The sequence below is a fragment of the Natrix helvetica genome (genome assembly GCF_964273705.1).
Source record: "Natrix helvetica genome assembly, chromosome: 4".
In the NCBI taxonomy this organism is placed as follows: Eukaryota; Metazoa; Chordata; class Lepidosauria; order Squamata; family Natricidae; genus Natrix; species Natrix helvetica.
Window position 1 is genome coordinate 97,848,608 of NC_138550.1, and position 19,246 is coordinate 97,867,853.

General features: G+C 37.5%; 1 protein-coding gene across 5 annotated transcripts in view; it reads left to right on the forward strand.

Moving 5' to 3' along the window:
- Positions 1-19,246, forward strand: part of DSP (desmoplakin) — a 48,353-nt gene that overhangs the window by 18,068 nt on the left and 11,039 nt on the right. For all 5 annotated transcript variants that reach the window (XM_081950774.1, XM_081950773.1, XM_081950772.1 and 2 more), the window contains 14 exons: positions 2,149-2,277; positions 2,959-3,009; positions 4,085-4,246; positions 5,089-5,193; positions 5,823-5,918; positions 6,952-7,077; positions 8,166-8,318; positions 9,078-9,232; positions 10,547-10,673; positions 11,279-11,489; positions 12,395-12,561; positions 13,830-13,996; positions 16,731-16,869; positions 18,482-18,675. In XM_081950774.1, coding sequence (XP_081806900.1) covers positions 2,149-2,277; positions 2,959-3,009; positions 4,085-4,246; positions 5,089-5,193; positions 5,823-5,918; positions 6,952-7,077; positions 8,166-8,318; positions 9,078-9,232; positions 10,547-10,673; positions 11,279-11,489; positions 12,395-12,561; positions 13,830-13,996; positions 16,731-16,869; positions 18,482-18,675 — 1,982 coding nt within the window. The remainder of the gene's footprint in view (positions 1-2,148; positions 2,278-2,958; positions 3,010-4,084; positions 4,247-5,088; positions 5,194-5,822; positions 5,919-6,951; positions 7,078-8,165; positions 8,319-9,077; positions 9,233-10,546; positions 10,674-11,278; positions 11,490-12,394; positions 12,562-13,829; positions 13,997-16,730; positions 16,870-18,481; positions 18,676-19,246) is intronic.

Sequence of the window (19,246 nt, forward strand, 5' to 3'; positions counted from 1 at the left end):
ATATATATATTCTTTTGGATTTTTTAAAAAATATTTGCATACCTTTGACAGTGAATATTATCAAAACTTCCTGTGGTCATAGCAGTATATTAAAGGAGTCTGATAGGGCCAATGATATCAACATTTTGTGTTTTATTTCTTTTGTATAATAAATAAAATGATCAAATAAGTGATACGCCACTATAAGAAAGTTACCATTCCCTATTTCTGTGATTTAAAGTAAGAGATAACTGGTAGGGTTTATGAAGTTCTTTAGTTCTTCCCTGAGCAATCAGTCAAAATATATGAGATTGACTCAGATCCAGTACTGACCTAAATCAACTATAGGACTACTTTTAATTGATGCCCATCAGTCTAGAAAAATTGACAAAACAATTTCTAAAACTTTGGAGCAACACAGAGCTACAATAAGAGACATAGTCTTGAAATGGAAAAAAATTGGGCAGTGATAAATCTTTTCAAGGTTGACAGTTTCTTCAAGTCAAGTGCATAAAATCACTCAGGAAATCACAAAAACAAAAAGAACATCCAATGAGTACAATCCTCTCTTTATCCTTGCTAAAGCTAGTGTTAAAGCCAGATCGAAAAGGTTCTCATTAAAATGAGGGGTAGAAGCTATTGCTCACTAAGAACATGGATGCCCATTTTAATGAAGTTGATCCTCATGAAGTTTTGATAATATTCAGCAGCAAAGTTTTGCAAAAATCAGAAAATGTAAAGGGGTATTTGTTTTCTTAGAACTGTATTTCTTGTTCTCACAAACTAGGTCAAAATAACTGAAGACTAAGAATTATTGGAGTAATTGTTCTCATACTAGTTAGATTTTTGATTTATTGGATTGGAATTGGAAATGGAAGCATCTATTCAGAGAGAAGCAAGCCAGAGATACGGAGAAATTTCCTGACAGTTAGAACAATTAATCCGTGGGAAAATTTGCCTAAAGAAGTTGTGAATGCTCCAACAGTGGAAGTTTTAAGAAGAGATTGGATAACTGTTTGTCTGAAATGGTATTGGGTTTCTTGCCTGAGCAAGGGTTAGACTAGAAGTCCTCCAAGGTCCCTTCCCCAACTCTGTTATTCTGTTCTGTTCCTATAGCATGGCGTTTCTCAACGGCTGCAACTTTTAAGACAAGGGTATCAAACCTGATCGTATCATGGGCTGTATTGTGACTTATTGGGATTGTTTTTCCCCTTGTGAAGCCAGGGTGAGCGTGGCCGGCATAGGCTGGATTTGGCCCGCGTCCCGCATCTTTGACCCCCCCCCTACTTTAAGTTGTATGATCTTCAACTCCCGGAATTCCCTCTGCCAGCATGTTGAAATCCACACATCTTAAAATAGCTGAGGTTGAGAAAAGCTGTTGTAGCAGATTGACTGAACCCGAAGGCCAGAGGTCTCAAACTATTTTTCCAAGAAGTCCTCTGATTCCTCATACCCTGTTCCCTGATTAGGAGGAATAGCAAGGTAGTTCCTGCTGCCTGTTATCTGGCATCACCCAGATGAATGAAAGAAATAAAGCTCTTGCAATGTAAATAAAGAACTAGTTCCTGTAGTGAACTTCCAGGCTATGTAATGTAGAGACATGTGGCAAGAGAGTTTGATCCTATTTTCTTGCCTGCAAAAGGAAAACAGTAAAAAAAATTATAAAAAAGAGCAGGTAAAATATAACACTTTAAAAAAACTATAAATATTCAAATTGAAGGCGATTAGTTACAGAGCTACTTGCAGGAGAACAGCAGATTGATTAAACAAAAGATTAAAATGTTTTATATACTGTACTTCTAGCAGGCTGCAATATGCTGTTGGTCTTGTACAGATAGGATTTCTCTGGCCTAAAGTCATAGTAAAGAGATGAGGAAATTCTAAATATTTTTATTATTAAAAGAAGGTTTTTCAAGAGAAAAATACTAGATTTTTGGAATGTGCCTGAATTCAAGGCTGATATAAAAAGGCTTCACACTTTAAAGTCTTGTGATTTTGCATCACTTTACTTTTAAAGAACAAATTGTAACTAACAACTCTGTTAGCACAAGCACCGTCAGCAGGAAGTTAGGGAATCAAATTCAATTTGGAAAGTAATTATGGGATTTATATAATTTTTGGTTGGTGCATTTATGAATGAAGTACCAATTAATGCACTTTTCTTTTCAGACTGAAATGGAGTTAGTAAAATGGGGATTTGATGCTACAGCCATTGAACAACAAATCGCTGATCATCGAAGATTCCATAATTCTATTGGAGACTATCGTTGGCACTTGGATAAGGTGAAAACTGATCTGGTAGGTGACTCTGTGTACTTCTTTTTTTAGACTGTTGACTGTATATATTATTAAGTGCATATTATTGCTAACTTATTTAACAATAAATATTAAGACTTTGAGAAAAAACTGTAGCTTCTTTACCATCACCACATTTTTCCTCACACACAAATAATGATGCATACTTTTTCTGCCTATTGCTTTTTTATATTAAACAGGGAGTTTGAGATTAATGGAAAAAGGTTGCAGAACCAAAATTTGACATTCTGGTATCCTACCAAATTATCCCCATAATTCTCTGCTCTATTCTTCCCAGTTCCATTCTGTCCCGGGTTCTCATTGGCGTGATGGATAAATTGAATGACCGGTTCAGTGGTGTTCTAACAAAGATTTTTATTGGATTCATATATGGCCATTAGGTGATCCAACCAAATGTTGGTTGGATTAAAAAAAATCCCATGGTATAATCAAGGTTAGATAACCATAGATTTTCAATCCTGCGTCTTGCATTTAACTCGTCTTGCATTTACAGCACTCATCTGTATTTTCTTGCAGAGTTATGTTCCCTCTTTTCTATTATGATAAAAAGAATGTCGCAAATACTACTGCCTTAAGTTCTCCTGTCTTTAGTGGAAATCCCCAGTCTCCCATCTATTTTCCCTGCTTGCTAGACACATGTTTTCTTTATTCTTTACTTAACAGCGTGAGAAGGCTGCTGTTCATCAGCTGGAAGAAGAATATGAATATCTCTTGGTAAGCTATTTTTTATTTTATTCTTAAAACACATGTTTTGCCTAGTTATTAAGGTAAATTTCAGCATCAGGTTTGCATTTAAGTAGGAAGGAAAATTCATACATTTTTCTCATACGATGTGTGATTCCAAAACCAGCACCATTTGACTTCCATAGAAATATTGGAGTTGTATAGGAATACAATGTTAGATATGTTTTTTCTCCTCTGCAGTCCAGCAGTGGGAGCAACTATGTGCTGAAAATATCCTATTTATCCTCTTTAGGAAAGAAGAGATATGTACAAATGAAAATAATATTTGCTCTTTTCTATCATCAACAATGTAAAATGATTTTAGAAATATACTCTGATTCATTATTTGCCATCTTTTATCCTTATAAGTGATAGTTTAGCAAATATAATGCTAGATTAAGATGTATTCCACTGTCCATTACTTATATTTCTTAGCCAAAGCTAATCTTCCCTGGATATTGTGAGATAAAATGGAGGACAACATCTATATGTCCCTATGTTTCTTAGTGAAAGACATAAAGTAAACGCAATAAGTAAATCAATTTCATAGTAGACTCAAACCTTTTTAAACAGACATATGCATTTTGATAGAGTTTCAAGATAGAAAAGTTTGCTAAAAGCTTTTTTTTAAAAAATCAAACAAACTTCAAAAATGATATACTGTAGCAATTCCAGTCAGTCAGTCATTTTATTTCAATCACTGACCAGCAAAACAATGTGAGCAAAACATGTGAGGGGCGAGGAGAATCCCATTTAACTCATTTACTATAAACACAGCAACTCTGTGTCTAAAGTCTGGTAGAAATACTTGTTGAAATTTCTACCTGGCAACTTGTCCTGTCTTGGAAAGCCAGAGCAGAATTTTGATTTTTCTTGTAAAATGTCAAGAAACCATGGTCTGGACATGGCTGGGGTATATTAAGCATCTTGGCCATTTGTTTTTCAGTGTGTGATGGCTTCATTGCTCCCCCCGCCCTCTTACCAAATTTTTTGTACTATGTCTTGTACTCTTATGCTTTGATCATTCAATGAAAAGGCTTATTGATTCCTTGATGCTGTTTTGTAGAGGTTCTCCTTTGAAAGAATGGATCAGCTGCGTCAGCTGCAGAACATCATCCAAGCCACTAGTAGGGAAATCATGTGGATCAATGACTGTGAGGAGGAAGAACTTCTCTATGATTGGAGTGACAGAAACACTGACATTGCAAGGAAGCAAGAAGTCTTCTCAGTGAGTTAATGATACTCACAAATAAAACTCATTCAAGAATTTGTGGTTCGGTTATTTTTCTTTTTGAAAGACTGCAAACAATTTTGTCTTTTAAAATGCAGAATAATCTGGTATTAGTAGATGTTTTCAATTCTCCAGTACTTCGAAAGGTTTTACTCGTTTCAAGATGGAAAGCTTCTTTAGCCGTTCTGAGAGTTTATAAGAAAAGGAGTGTAATGATTGATGTTTCCTCTGTTCAAGCTTCTTTCAGAAAATGTGTCCTTTCTAGCATTGGGGAAGGTCAAGGCTTTCATTGGGCGATATGCTTCTTTTTCTTTTAGGGAAGATGAAAAACTTTAGGAGAGGAAATTGTCAATCTGGGAATCAGCATAAATCCATTCAATTTTATTGTCCACGCTAGTGTGATGATTGTATTGAAGTTTTAAAGTAGATTTAATTTTTTAAATTAAAATTTCATTGGAACTTCCCGTCTAATGTTAGGAGACATTAGACACAGGCATTCAATTTCAAAATAGAAGGGACACCACAGTGAAATAAAAGAAAACCAAGTGGAGGAAATGAGATCAATGAGAGGAGAGAGGAATGAATCCTCAACATAGGCTTGGAGACAGATAGAAGACAGCTTATAGTTGAATGTGATTGATAGATATGGGTGATATTTTTAGTGCTTATTTCAACAAAAGTGTTCCTATCATCGTAGAGAAGAAATTGCCTGCTGGGATTGCAAACAGACCAGTCTTATAACACAATTATATAAATACTAAACTTAATAAATACTAAATTTACTGATCCCTTTTTCCTATTGAAACTGAGTTTAAATCCAAGTCCTTGCCTACTTACAGAAACGCATGAGCCAGCTCGAAGTTAAAGAAAAGGAACTCAACAAACTTAAGCAAGAATGTGATCAGTTGGTGCTCAGCCAGCACCCTGCTTCCGACAAAATTGAGGTATGTTTTCAACTTCCTACATTTTTATCCTGAGATTATTTTTGGAACAACATGACATTTCATTGAAGTGAAAGCTGGTAATGAAGTGTTGTACCCCGAACTGTACTATCAGACAGCCTCTTTTGATCAACAAGTAATCTTGAAAATATGCAAAGCTAAATGCAAATATGAGGGGCCCAGTGCTTATTTTCAAAAGAACACTTTAGAATCAGCTGTAACAAAAAATGTTAACCTATTAAATCGTAATTAACACGGATCCTTAATGTTGGGCATTTTGGATTTGTAGAGGAAGCTTACATTCTCCACATAGTGACCAATTAGTAACCGTAAGATGAACAATAGGATAAAAATGCTAAGAGGAAGACATTTTTCTTTGTTTGCGCATCCTGGTTTTCAGCGCCTTTCCTCAGTGGGGCTTCTATAAGCAAACTAGAAGAGAAGGACAAGTCAGATTTCGTTAGTAGGCAAAGCAGAAATGTGGTCATGGATGTAGACTTGATTTTTGACTCTTGGTCCCTTTCAGCTAGGGTAGATAATTTTGAAGATTAAAAAGTGAGTTGCTAGGCGAAAAATAAATCAAATTACATTATCAGAATTCAGAACCAATGGCAATTTGTTTAAATGTGCAGGCCTATATGGATACATTACAAACTCAGTGGAGTTGGATTCTTCAGATCACCAAGTGCATTGATGTTCATCTCAAGGAAAATGCAGCCTACTTTCAGGTATGTATTGTTGTAAAGAATCTATAAATAATTTATAAAAGTACTTTTTATCATTTCAACCCATATTGGCTCTGTTTAGTTAGAAAAATACAGATAAATTAGATTCTAACCAATAATTGTGCGTACTAACTGTTTTAATATAAGCATTTTTAATTTTGCTTGCAGTAATGATGACGCAATGGGTCAGTGGCTAAGACGCTGAGCTTGTCAATTAGAAAGGTCAGCAGTTCAGCGGTTTGCTGACGCATAACGGAGTGAGCTCCCATTACTTGTCACAGCTTCTGCCAACCTAGCATTTCGAAAGCATGTAAAAATGCAAGTAGAAAAATAGGGTCCATCTTTGGTGGGAAGGTAACAGTGTTCCGTGTGACTTTCCACATGACCACAGAGACGTCTTTGGACAGTGCTGGCTCTTCGGCTTTCAAACGGAGATGAGCACCGCCCCCCTAGAGTCAGGAATGACTAGCACATATGTGTAAGGGGAACCTTTACCTTTAATGATGGCGTGTGGAATATAGCGTCTAAAGGTAGATTCAATTCTTAAAGATTATACAGGGGTACCTTGGAACTCAGCTGCTTTGAAACTCACTGAATTTGATACTCAACACATTTTGATGTGAAAATTTTATCCAGGAACTCATTGTTTGTTTGGTACTCAACACACAAGCTAGAATTTGTTGGTGTCGGCTACCTTGTGACTCACTACATTATTCCTTTTGGAAAAAAATTGTTTACTACTCATCATTATTGGTACACAACGTGTCTCCTGGAACCAATTAACATTGAGTACTGAGGTACCAGATAGATTGTCTCCAGTAACCTTCTTATTATGTATTATGTTCTTTTACATCGATATTCTTGAAAAAGCAGTGTATTGACATTCTTAACTCTTGCATTTTATATAGGGCACACCAAAAGTCTTAGTGTAGTTTTAATCTGCATTGCAGTAAGACTTTTGGGATACCCTGTGTATCCCATGAAAACCTAAGATATGAAAGAGACGGTTAAATGTGTTTGTTTGTTCTATGTGTAGTTTTTTGAGGAAGCCCAATCTACTGAGAACTACTTGAAGAATTTACAGGATGTCATCAGGAAAAGGTTCATCTGTGATAAAAATATGTCTTTGCAAGTTCTGCTGGAGCAGATTAAAGAATTAGAGGTATGGATGCAACTGTCTGTTATTGCGCCACAAACGCTCCTAGGCTCAGCAGTCTGTATAGGCAGCCCTCAACTTACGATGGCAATTCAGTCCAGAATTTCTGTTGCTAAATGATGCAATCACAGTACAACTGCACCATTTAGCAATAGCAGTCACAGTTGCCATCGTTACCTAGATCCTATATGGTTCGGCAAGGCAACTTCCTGCTGGTTTCCCATAACCAAATCAGTAGGGAAGCCAGCGGGAAGCTGCAAATCCCAGGCTGGCAGGCAGGTTAGTGACTGTTGCCAGATAGGGAAGGGAGCAAAGAGGTGCATGAGATTGCAGGAGAAGGTTGATGCGGGTGTGAGGAGATATATGAATGGTCAGAGTTGCATGAGCGCAGAGAGGCTAGGACAGGATGCATGGATAAGGCGCACTTACTCTGATGACTTGTCACTTTTCCTGTTGCATTCCCCGCTGACTTTCTAGGAAAATTGGCAGGAAATAAAGGCAATCAACGTGATTGAGAGTCACTGCACCCAGACATAAATGTGAACCAGTTGCCAAGAGCCTAGATTGGGATAGTGAGACCATGAGGGTGCATGGATGGCCAGAACTCTGAGAATTGGTTGTAACCATCATTTGTTCAGTGCTATCGCTGGTTAGCAAATACCTTGTGCAGCACTTACAATGGTGATGAAAATGTAACTGCACTGGTCTGTAAAGCAAAGGAAAGCTGAAGTAAGATAGCAAGCATAGCTGCAGTTTCCTTAGCAACTTAGTTTCACTTCACTTAGCAACTGAGTTGCCCGTCCCAATTATGGTCACTAAATGAGGACTACCTGTGGTGTTCTATATTACATCACTCTGTCATACAAAATGTTCTGCGTTTGAAAGGAAATCAGAGTAGTGCCATCTTAATTATTTATTGATAATGCACTCATGAAATGATAAAAAATAATTTGTTTGATTGAAAGCTTGTTATGTTAGAATTGTCAATGAAATATTGATCTCTGCCTATAATTTTAGTTAAAATTCAATTTGACACAACAACGACAGTTTGGTGTTTAAATAAAGTTGTTAATCACAACTTTTTTTCCTTCTAGGCTGAGCGAGATAAAATCCTGGAATATAAAAGGCAGGTGCAAAATTTGGTGAATAAGTCAAAGAAGATAGTACAGTTGAAACCCCGTAACCCTGAGTATAAGTCCAATAAGACCATCATTCTCAGGGCTCTGTGCGACTACAAACAAGATCTGGTAAGAATCCCATTATTACAGCTCCTTGTATTAATGCCATGTAGAACATTCTGTGGCCATTCTGTGTATTTTTGTAGCAGAAGCCTTCCATCATCCCAAGGTCAGTAAATGAGGACCAGAATATTGGGGGACAATAAGTTGACCCTCTAAACTGCTTACAGAGGGCTGTAAAGCACTATGATGTATAAAGTACTATTGCTATTAATATGTGACTTAAATGCAACTGCTGTCCTTATAAATGTCATGCAGAATGTTTCAAAAATGGTAAAACTGAATCTTTGTTCAGAAATATAACATCATAGAGCCCTCTTAGCAAATTCTGGAGGATGGTGGAGAGTCATTCATATGAACTAACTATTCTAGAGTAAGCGTACTAACTAACTGACTAACTGTTCTAGAGTAATGAGTAGTACATTATTGTGTTCTACATTAACTATGATTCTGGAAAATGATTAAGAGTATAAAACATATTATAGTAATGTAACTTTATCAGAGCTAGTGAAAAACATTTTTGCAAGCCTTCTATAATACTATGCCCAATGCAAACATTCAAGCTTTAATTCCAGACCTGAAAAAGCTATGATCTTTGTGTTGTTTCAGAGCTACTGATATGTTCACTGTTAGCCATACTGATGGGATTTGGAGGGGATGAATATTACTCCATTTAACCCCCCCCCCCCTTTAACAAAATGATGGAAATTGGGGAAAAAATAGGGAGTTTCTTTCCAGCTGCAGCCATTTTTCTTTTTTCTCCCACAGAAAACCATGCGCAAAGGAGATGAGTGCATTTTAAAAGACAACAGTGAACGTAGCAAATGGCATGTGACTGGACCAGGTGGGCTAGATATGCTGGTGCCATCTGTTAGTCTTATTATCCCACCTTTAAACCCATTAGCTGTGGATCTGGCAACCAAGTAAGTTACTAATTATTGCCTGAACTATAAGGCAAGACTTCCTAGCGAAAATCCCACCCTTTCCTCATCAAAAGCCAATGAGCAAAATTAGTGATTTTGCCTTGGGTGGGAAAACCTGCGTTGGACTCATGGGGCACATATTCTTTGAAAATTTACTTTTCCTATGCAGTCATAAGAACCTGCTTAGTTTTATAAATAAAAGACGTTATTCGGATTTTGTGTGTGTGTGTTTTTCAGTTAGAATGGGAACATGTTAGAGACATTTTAAATTACTAAGAAATATACAATAGTTTAGTATTTTCATCCGTTTCTTAAACTGGGGAGATCTGGAGCACTGTTTCTGGATTAAAACATATTTTATAAAGGGGTGTGTATATATAACCCACATTCATTCAATTTTGTAGTTCTTGAATTATGAGTGTTTTCCCAGTAGTTACAAGAATGCAGAATTTATACAAGGCCTGTGCAAGTTGGTGCCATATTGCCTTGATACTTCTCCTTGTCCTACTTGTCACTAAGCAAAATCAGAAGAGATGCTCAAGTGCTCTGCCAGAACAGAAACATTTTCTGATATTGGGAGAACCTTAATGGAAAACTAAGCAGCAAATCATCAGGCATTGCTTGCCAGAGTTGGGTTTATGCTGTTGGAGGAGCTGTTCTAGATGATACAGTATATCACATCCCTTGCATGAATAAAGCAGTATGGTTGCTTTCCTCATAGAATGAGGATGTCATGATACTTCTTTTTCAAATGAATGCTTTGCTCAAACCTCCGTCAAAGCAAAGTTCCCCTTCAAGGTGTTGCAAAATATCTTCTTTGCATTCCAGGTAACAGGGATTGAGGTTGGAGTAGTTAGGGAGCAGTGTGGTTCATGAGATTCTTATGCATCCCTAACTATGCCTTCAATCTCTATGTAGGCATGGTAGATATGGTGCACATGTAAAATATAATTTTGGTTCACTGGCAAATCAGTACAGTCCAGGTTCTTCAAACCCCAAGACGCATGTGTCTTGAATGAACCCAATGTGTTTTCTTTTCCAGACACATTCCCATTTTTTTTAGCACAGAGTTCAGAAATTGTTATAATTGGAGTAGAGTCTGTGAGCAGTCCCTGAATATCTAGCCAGCCAATCAGCCATCTACCCATCCATTTAAAAACCCACTCTCCCAAATAATAAAAATGTATAATATAAATATGAGAAACATTTGGATTTTTGAATTGAAAAATATTTAGTGTTGGAAATATTACAGCTTTTATGTGTGGGAGATAGATTGCTTTCTGAGTGTAAATAACCCTTTCATTTACTCTTTAGAATTGAACAATACTATGACGCTATTATGGCTCTCTGGAATCAACTTTACATCAACATGAAGAGCTTGGTGTCTTGGCATTATTGTATGATTGACGTCGAGAAAATCAGGGCTATGACTATTGCCAAGGTGGGCTTCTTATGTTATGGAGTTGTTGTAATGTTATACATATAGTTAGCAATTTTCTTTCTGGACTACATATGTATCTAGTTTTGAAAAACTATGGTTGAAGTATGCCATTGCTGAGTCTATGCAGTCTATGTATGTGTGTGTATACAGTTGGACAAACAATATGTTCAGTGTTGTAGGCTAAGAAAAAAGAATCCGTGTTTGATATTCTGATATTCAATAGAGCTTGTATTCATTCCATACTTCTTTACGTTGGCAGATTCTGCAGATCGCAGATTTTTAAAAGACTGTTTGCCTTTTCTCAGCCATTGTCTATACTGATAACGTAGCTCTTAATTTTGCAAGCAGTCCTGTATCTACTGACACAAATCTGTTGTGCTCTCTTATCTGCTCATTCTATAGTCTCTAGTTTAGACACTTCATACTAACGTAAACCTACCTGTTTAAGCCATTTGTCATTTTTAGTCATTCCCCTGTCCCTAGTCTTCAATACCCCCCCTCCCCCGAATCATTTCCTCTCATCTAGAGCAGTAAGTAGAGATAAATTTGCCATCAACATGTTGGGGTTGCTTTTCCTGAAATTGTTTGCATTCATTTTTTTGCAGCTGAAGACAATGCGCAGAGAAGATTATCAAAGAATAATTGCTGACTTGGAGATCCATTACCAAGAATTTATCAGGAACAGCCAAGGCTCAGAGATGTTTTGCGATGATGATAAGCGGAAGATGCAGACTCAGATCACGGATGCTCAGAAGCATTACCAGACATTGGTCATCCAGATTCGGGATACAACAAAGACCCCACCAATTGTCATAGGTTAGTGACCTAATAAATACATGCATGTTGTAATATTTTACATCTGCTGGTGACTCACTAAGCCAGCCAGAGACCGTCTGCTAGATACGCATTTTCATGAGGTTGCCTCTGTTTGGATCTGAAAAATGTTGAGAAAGTCATTGAAGAGTTTCCTGTTCTCAAAGGCCTTGGAACAGAGTGGTGGTTTGGACCCTTTATTTTGCTTTGCTGTTATGTAGTTTGCCTTGGACCCTTCTGATTTTTTTTTTTAAAGATAGAACCTGAGGTTGAATGACCTCTTCATTGTATTACATAAGATTAAATAAGATTGCCAAACATTTGTTAGGCCATAGTATATGATTGGAGAGCTGAATTCAACTTGCAATATCCTATCTTAGGCAGGTATGGGCTTCACAGATAGGCCCCGTGCAAAAAGCAAGACTTGTCAATAAAAGCATTTGCAATCATGGAAGGTTGACAACTATAGGAAATTATGTTTTAATTATATATGGTGACATATAATTTTTTAAAAAATCTATTGCTTTTTTTTTTAATATAGAGAAGGATAAGAGTATTTGGCGTAGAGTTCAAATTATGCCTGTTTGCCTTTCCAAGCCATATTGCTGATGAAAATGTGACACCCGTCTTACTATTCACGTATTCAAATCAGGGGCATCTTAAGAGCATTAGGGGCCCCATGCAAAGCAGTGTACTGGGGTCCCTACAACGACAACCACAGGAATAAAAATGTAAATGGTCGATAAAATTAAACATATATTTATTTTATTGGCATTTCCAACAAAATCGGTGTTGGTGTGGGGTCAGCCCTGATTATTTCAAATATGTTTCAAAGCAGCTTTTAGTGTTTCAGTGTAAAACTTGTTTTTCCCAGTTTTCTTTTTTCCCATTTTCTCCCCGATTTCCAGTACCTGAAGTTCCTGAAAGAGAAAAGCAGGAGGCATGGTTGCTCATGGAACTGCAAAAACTTCGTCGCCAGATTGAAAACTGTGAGTTCAGGATGGGGCAGCGAACTCCCCTCCAGCTGGATCAAGGAGCCTCCCATAATTTGTCTGTCCGAATCAGTGAATTAGAGGTACATATGATTTGCAATGAATAAGTTTTATCCATATCCTCTCTCCCTATACCCCGCATTATTCTTTTTTACACTTGACATACGGCTCAGCCACAATTGAGCCCAAAATTTATGTTGTTAAGTGAGACATTGGTTGAGTGACTTTTGCCCCATTGCCTTTCTTGCCACAGTTGTTAAGTGTATCATTGCAGTTGTTAAATTAGTCACACTGTTGTTAAGTGAATCTGGCTTCCCCATTGACTTCGCTTGTCAGAAGGTCGCAAAATCTGATTACATGATCCCAGTGGATTGCAAGCATCATAAATATGAACCTGTTGCCAAGCATCCAGATTTTGATCATGTGACCATTGGGATGCTGCCATGGTTGTAAGTGTGAAAAAAGGTCATAAGTCATCTTTTTCCGTCCTGTTGTAACTTTGAATGGTCACTAAATGAACTGTTGTAAGTTGACGACTACCTGTATTATTAGGAGCCCACATTTTCAATCTGATACTGCTGAGGTTAGTGGCAGGGGATTGTGGGTAATGCTTAAGTTATGGCCAGCCTGCCCAAGTTGTGACGTTCGTTAAGTGAGGTATTCACATGGGCCTTCCAGGATCCCGCCCCCTTGTCTCCCTAATGTAGTTGTTAAGCAGAGCACTGGGTGCTTTGGGAACCATTGTACAGGCCCAGACCTGTCTTCCCAAGCCTCTCCCACCCTCTGAAGCACCTTGTGTGCTGCTTCCTGCCCCTTTGAAATTCCTGCAGACATTGGGTCCGCTCCACCTCGCCCCAAGGTCCCTGCTCCCGGTGGAGTGGGAGCAAGCTGTTAGGCTTGCTCCCACTCCACCGGGTTCCACTCCCTACTCCCCACTCTAATTGCACACCTTTGGAAGATCTCCGAAGCTCAAGAGCTTCTGTTGGAAAGGGAGGGCAGGTGACTCTACCTCTTGGCATCCATAGGCTGTGTGGCTCCACCCTGGAAGCGGGCACCATTTTTGCTGTAATTACAACATAATTTCATATACATCACCACAATTGTTAACAGTACTATTCAGAGAGAAGCAGTGCTAGATGTTTTGTTTTGCGCTGTGTATGGGCATGTGTGTGTGTGTGTGTGTTCAAGTTAGCTTTGATTCCTGCCCAAAGAAGTCCCTGAAGTGTTCTTAGAGGATCACAAATTCAGTTTCTTGCATTTCCAGTTAGAATCGAAGAGCAAGTTTCAGATTGTTTCTTTGAATACAAGAAATGTGCAAATGATACTTACATGTTGGTTTGTTTATTTTCAGAGTATACAAAATGAATCCCAGTCAATGGCAGAAGTTCTCAACAGACAAAATGATTACCTTCCAAATTTTAGAGGCTCTGAAAAGTATCACTATTTGCAGTCTGAAATCAGTGCTTTGTTTCAGAAGTTGGAAAATATTAATGGGGTTTCTGCTTGCTATTTGGACAGGTAATAAAACAGTATAAAGGACTCCTGGTTAACTCGTCTAGAAATCTGTTTTATTTTCAGCTGCTAGCATTCCTGTCTAACCAAGCATATATTTTAAGAGAGTTGAATGCCTTCATATTCTAGATTGATAGTATTCTGTAGAAAAAGATAACCAAATATATTTACTGTTGTCTGGAGCTTATTAGGGGACTTGTATTAAGGTAGTTTCTTTTCCCATTCAAGGTTTTTTATTTTTAAAAACAAATTATACATATTATAGAAACAAAGAGTGGTCCAGGCCTTTTCTTTTACCACTCTCAATTACATAGTTCTTTTTACATCATAGTTTTGTTTTCACTTTCAGCAAAATTATTCTCTTCCATTATTTTTCATCTTTATAGTTATTTTTTCTTAATACATAAACAATATCTTCAATTGGCCCTTCAAAATTACACCAAATTTTGATTTCTTATTTTCTCCATTGGTATATTTTGCTATAAACAACATACATCCTCTAATTCAATTTAAGCAGAGCATTTCTTTCATTTTTTTTCTACCATTAACAATATATTATCATTTCTTCATTTCTTAATTAGTTACACAACAATAACAATCTTACTACTATTCTCTTTAGTCTACTAATATAACTCTTTTCCCCTTTCTTCCTCTTTTAACCATTTCCTCTCAGGCTTCCTAAAATCCCAGTTTTAATTCTTTCTTCTCCCCCTTTCTCCTAACTTCTTCTTTTTCTTTCCCCTATTTTTGTGGTTATTGTATCTTTTCTTCAGCGTATTTACTTTTATTATTCTAGTAACTTCCCCCAGGGTTTTCCCTGTTCCCCTCCTTTTCTTACTATTTTGTGGTTTCTTTTTAGGGCGATCTCCCCCTTTATCTACTTTTACTTTGTGGTGGTAAATCCCAGTGAAATCTTCCATCTGTATTTTATTTTCAATTCTTCTTTTTTCCATATCATCCTGTATCTTATTTGTGTCCACTTTTACCCCCTCTCCAATATTCCCTCTAAGCTGCGCGGCCGCGCGGCCGCATATATGACAAGAAAATGCCATGCAGCAGTTTCCAACTGCCACGCAGTGATCTTTAATGTCACAGTGTTACATTATCATTACCGCTGAATGCAGTAAAGAACCACAAGTTGCGAGCAGAAGAACCAAATAAGCGAGTATCAGTCAAGATGGGCATCACAAACCTGACATTCACCAGCTGACCTACTAAGTCAAAAATACCACTCTAGCAGCCGATACACCAAAGGATTAGCGTCCCAGCGATCCAAATTGTACTAAGAGAAGCTGACATGCTCCCCGCGATTTCCACGTCACATAGAAACGTGTTTGGAAATTTTAGAATGAGACTATGGTCTCTGACTACCGAGCATTGCCTTTCAGAAATCAAACGAAGAAAAGCCGTTCGTTATTTCGGAAAGTAGCTGCTGAAAAATGATTTTTTCTCATTACAACAGAAAGGCTCGGGGCAAACGGGGCGGGGGTGGAAAGACAGAGCATCCCATGATGGGACAAAAATAGCGAATAGGGAAGACGAGCCATATGAAGAGCTGTGGGTGCAGAGCCGATTAACAAAACACAGGAGGAGGGAAACGCTCGAGAACGACGGTTTGTATGCTTCTGAAGAAGCGAGATAATGGAAAACGGTTCGTTTGAGGGAGATTTAAGTATAGGTTGGAAGGAAGGCAGAGCACACACCGTACTCTTTAAAAAAAGGAGGCCCTGAGAGGCAATTCCGTGGCAGGAGGGGAGCATGCTGATCAGAGAAGATGGAAAGTGCAGGGGGAGCATATGGGAAAGGGGTACACTGTGCACGTCACTGACATCTGTGAAAAAAAATCAGGCGCTCAGGTGCTCAAACACTATACTTTTCCATGCACACTGAAAAAAATATTAGAGGGAACATTGTCCCTCTCCTCCTATTTCCTATGTTCCCTTTGATTACCTAGCTTTCTATTAAGGTAGTTTCTTAGGACTTGTATTATCCCTGCCTACCGCACAAGGTTACACTGTGGCTAAAATAGGGAAGTGGAAAACCATTTAATGGCCTCATTAGTAAATACATTATGTTTTGCAAAGCGGTGACCTATGTTTTTCCAAAAATATGTGCAGTTCTTTCTTATGTGCATCAAATAGTTTTGCATATGGAATAAAGGACTAATTTTTCTTTATCCTGCTTTAGTTCAGGATGCTTGTTTTCTCTTCCTTATCCCTTCCAAATTTATCAGAAGTTGAAGGTACACTATTTATTAAAATAGAGCAACACAACAAAGCGTAGTGCTTTCCAGTCAAGGGAGCAAACAGTACAATTATTCTGCAACACTTAGGCACCAAGCATTTGTGTGAATAGGAATGCCCACAAGCAAACGAACATTTTGCAGTGCAAGAATACTTGAATTGAGTGCAGGTGGGAACAGGGAATTGGTGAAAGCAAATAATCTTTTTTTAGTGAAGTCTTGCAGAGGTTTCACTATCTGATTAGGTAACATCCTTAGTGCAAGCAAGTGTAGGGTTTTCTCCCTGTTTATATACAGTAACTTTCCTTGCTAGTATTGATGGGGTTATGTGTTCCCCCCCCCCCTTTGGTGGTGCCTTGATTTTTTTTTAATAAACCTAAAAAATACTAAGGTGATATTAAGTCTAGTAATACTAATTATTAGTAATGCTAAATACTAATGTTAGCAATACTAAACCTTTTTTTAGTGCTTGATTTCTCTATGGTCCTGTTCTTACAGCTTAAATGCCCTGCGATCGCTGCTCCAGGCAATTCTCCAGACAGACGATATGATTCGAGTATTTGAAATTAGGCTTACAGAAGAGGAAACTCTTTCTTTGGACCCAGATAAAGTAGAAGCCTACCGAGTTTGCCTAAAGGTGAGAAAGTAAAAGATGATCTTTGTCTTGTTTTTTTCTTTCCTTTTTTTTTTAAATGTAGGCTTGGATTACAAATGAGTTACATGGAGCTACGAATTGAGCTTCTTTCTTTCTTTCTTTCTTTCTTTCTTTCTTTCTTTCTTTCTTTCTTTCTTTCTTTCTTCCCTCCCTCCTATCTATCTATCTATCTATCTATCTATCTATCTATCTATCTATCTATCTATCATCTATCAATCTATTTATCCATCCATCTATCCATCTATCCATCTATCCATCTATCCATCTATCCATCCATCCATCCATCATTTTTATCCCAGCATTGAAAAGCTATGGATATTGATTACATAAATGTTCATAAATAAATGTTCAGTAATAAATATCCAATAATAAAACAAAACAGAATAATAAAAACAAAAAGAAAGATGCACATTCTAAAAAAAAGCCACATAAGGGAAATGAGGTGGGGAAGGACATAAGGAAGATAATAACACGAAATATTTCTGCTAGGGGTGAGCAACTTCGCTAATATTTTATTTGCTTTCATGTATTTACCATGTCTTGTAAGGTCCTTGATATCAGTGAGTATAGCCAAAGTAAACACTCTTGCCAATGGGAGACAGCTACTACTGCCACTTATATAACTTTATAGTATTATACTAAGTGTACTTAGTGCAATATAAGAAACTTGATATTAAAAGAAAAAAATAGCAAAAGTTGGGGAAACCAGTGTCCAATTTCAGACTTGCTTAGGAAACAAAGAATTAATAGCGTAATATTAATTCTTCATTTCATGAGTAAGTCTAAAATTGGACATTGGTTTCCCACTTTTGCTAATTTTTTTCTTTGTGTCATTATCTGATTACTATAGCCTTTTCCTTGAGAAACTGTGAGCACAATTCAATCTGCTTATGGACACTAAATTGGGATTCTGTGGAATTCTGGCTTATCACTGATATAAGTACAGCTGATTATGATTTAACTGTTCAAGTTGTCTTCGCATAATGAATGACCCCATTTAATTATGATTTGTTCAGTGTATCATAAAACCATAGCTTTATGTGATACGTTGACCTCATCAAAAAGTCAAATGTTGTTATCTATATCATAATTAGACAATATAATAAAAATACAGTCCATTTTCCATGGATAAGATTTAGTCTATATCTTTATAGTGTTTTCTCCAAATTATCAAATGCAGAAGCCTAATCAGATGTAAGGTATACTGCAGTGGTGGGTTCCGTATCCCATTGCAACTGCGTTGTGCCTTCCAGCAATGCCTCCGCAAGCCTCTGCGATGCTCCAGCTGATTGGTGGAGCGTCACGCAGGTGCTGTATGCGCCATGCACGTGTATGGAAGCACCAAAGGCTTTAAAGGACAGGTAAAGAGCTTGGGCAGGCGAGTGGGCTCTCTGGAGCACCGTACCGGAATGGTACCCGGTACTCTGGGCAGGCTCCGGTATGCCCATACCGCCTCCAACCCACCACTGGTATGCTGCCAGTTTTTAAGTTGGTCAGATTTTTTTAAAAAAAAATGTTGATATTTTTGAAATGTTGAGCATAGATGCTTAAATAGTTATTTTTTTCTTTTTTCTTTTTGCCTGTATTTTTGCAGAAAATGAAAGCAGACCTTAATATGAAGAAGTCATTGCTTGGTACTTTGGAAGCCGAGCTGCAGAAGGCTCTCCAGGTTCACTCCCAGTCTTCTCAATCGTACCCTCACTATGACTTAGATCTTGGAAAATTTGCTGATAGAGTCAGCCAACTAAGAGACCGTTGGCAAAGGCTGGAAAAACAGCTGGATGACAGGTTTGTTTTTTGAAGCAGTGTGTTCGGTTTTCTCATAATGGCATCATTGCTTTGCGGAGAATTTTACATTCGTTGTAAATGCAACATTGCAAGTTCTAGTGAAAGAACTTTCTTTTTAATTCGATTGTGTTGTTTCTTGCAAATAGGTTTTCTAGAAAAGTGATTTTTAGGCTACTTTAGATCTAAACCTCTACCTTAAATTTGATCCTGTGGTATTTGTATATAATCCCTTCTGGCTGATAGAGGTAGAAGTAACGATTGTCATCACGGTAGTTGAATATGCACTTCCATGCCAGTCATGTTTTACAAATGATAGTTGCATTCATGGAACTATATTAAGCTTAAAAATAGTGTTGCATATATTGTTGCAGGCCTTATTACATACTTTTTTGGGTAAATATATTGCTATATAATTGCATTCTTTACAGTTGTGTCTTAACTGAGATTAACAGGCATTACAAGATAAGCAAAGGCTGTGAATTTAGAGTGTCACAAAAAGTAAATTGGATATTCTAATTCTTAAGAGAAGGGACTATGGTTCAATGGTAGGGAATATTTTGTTTTTATTGTA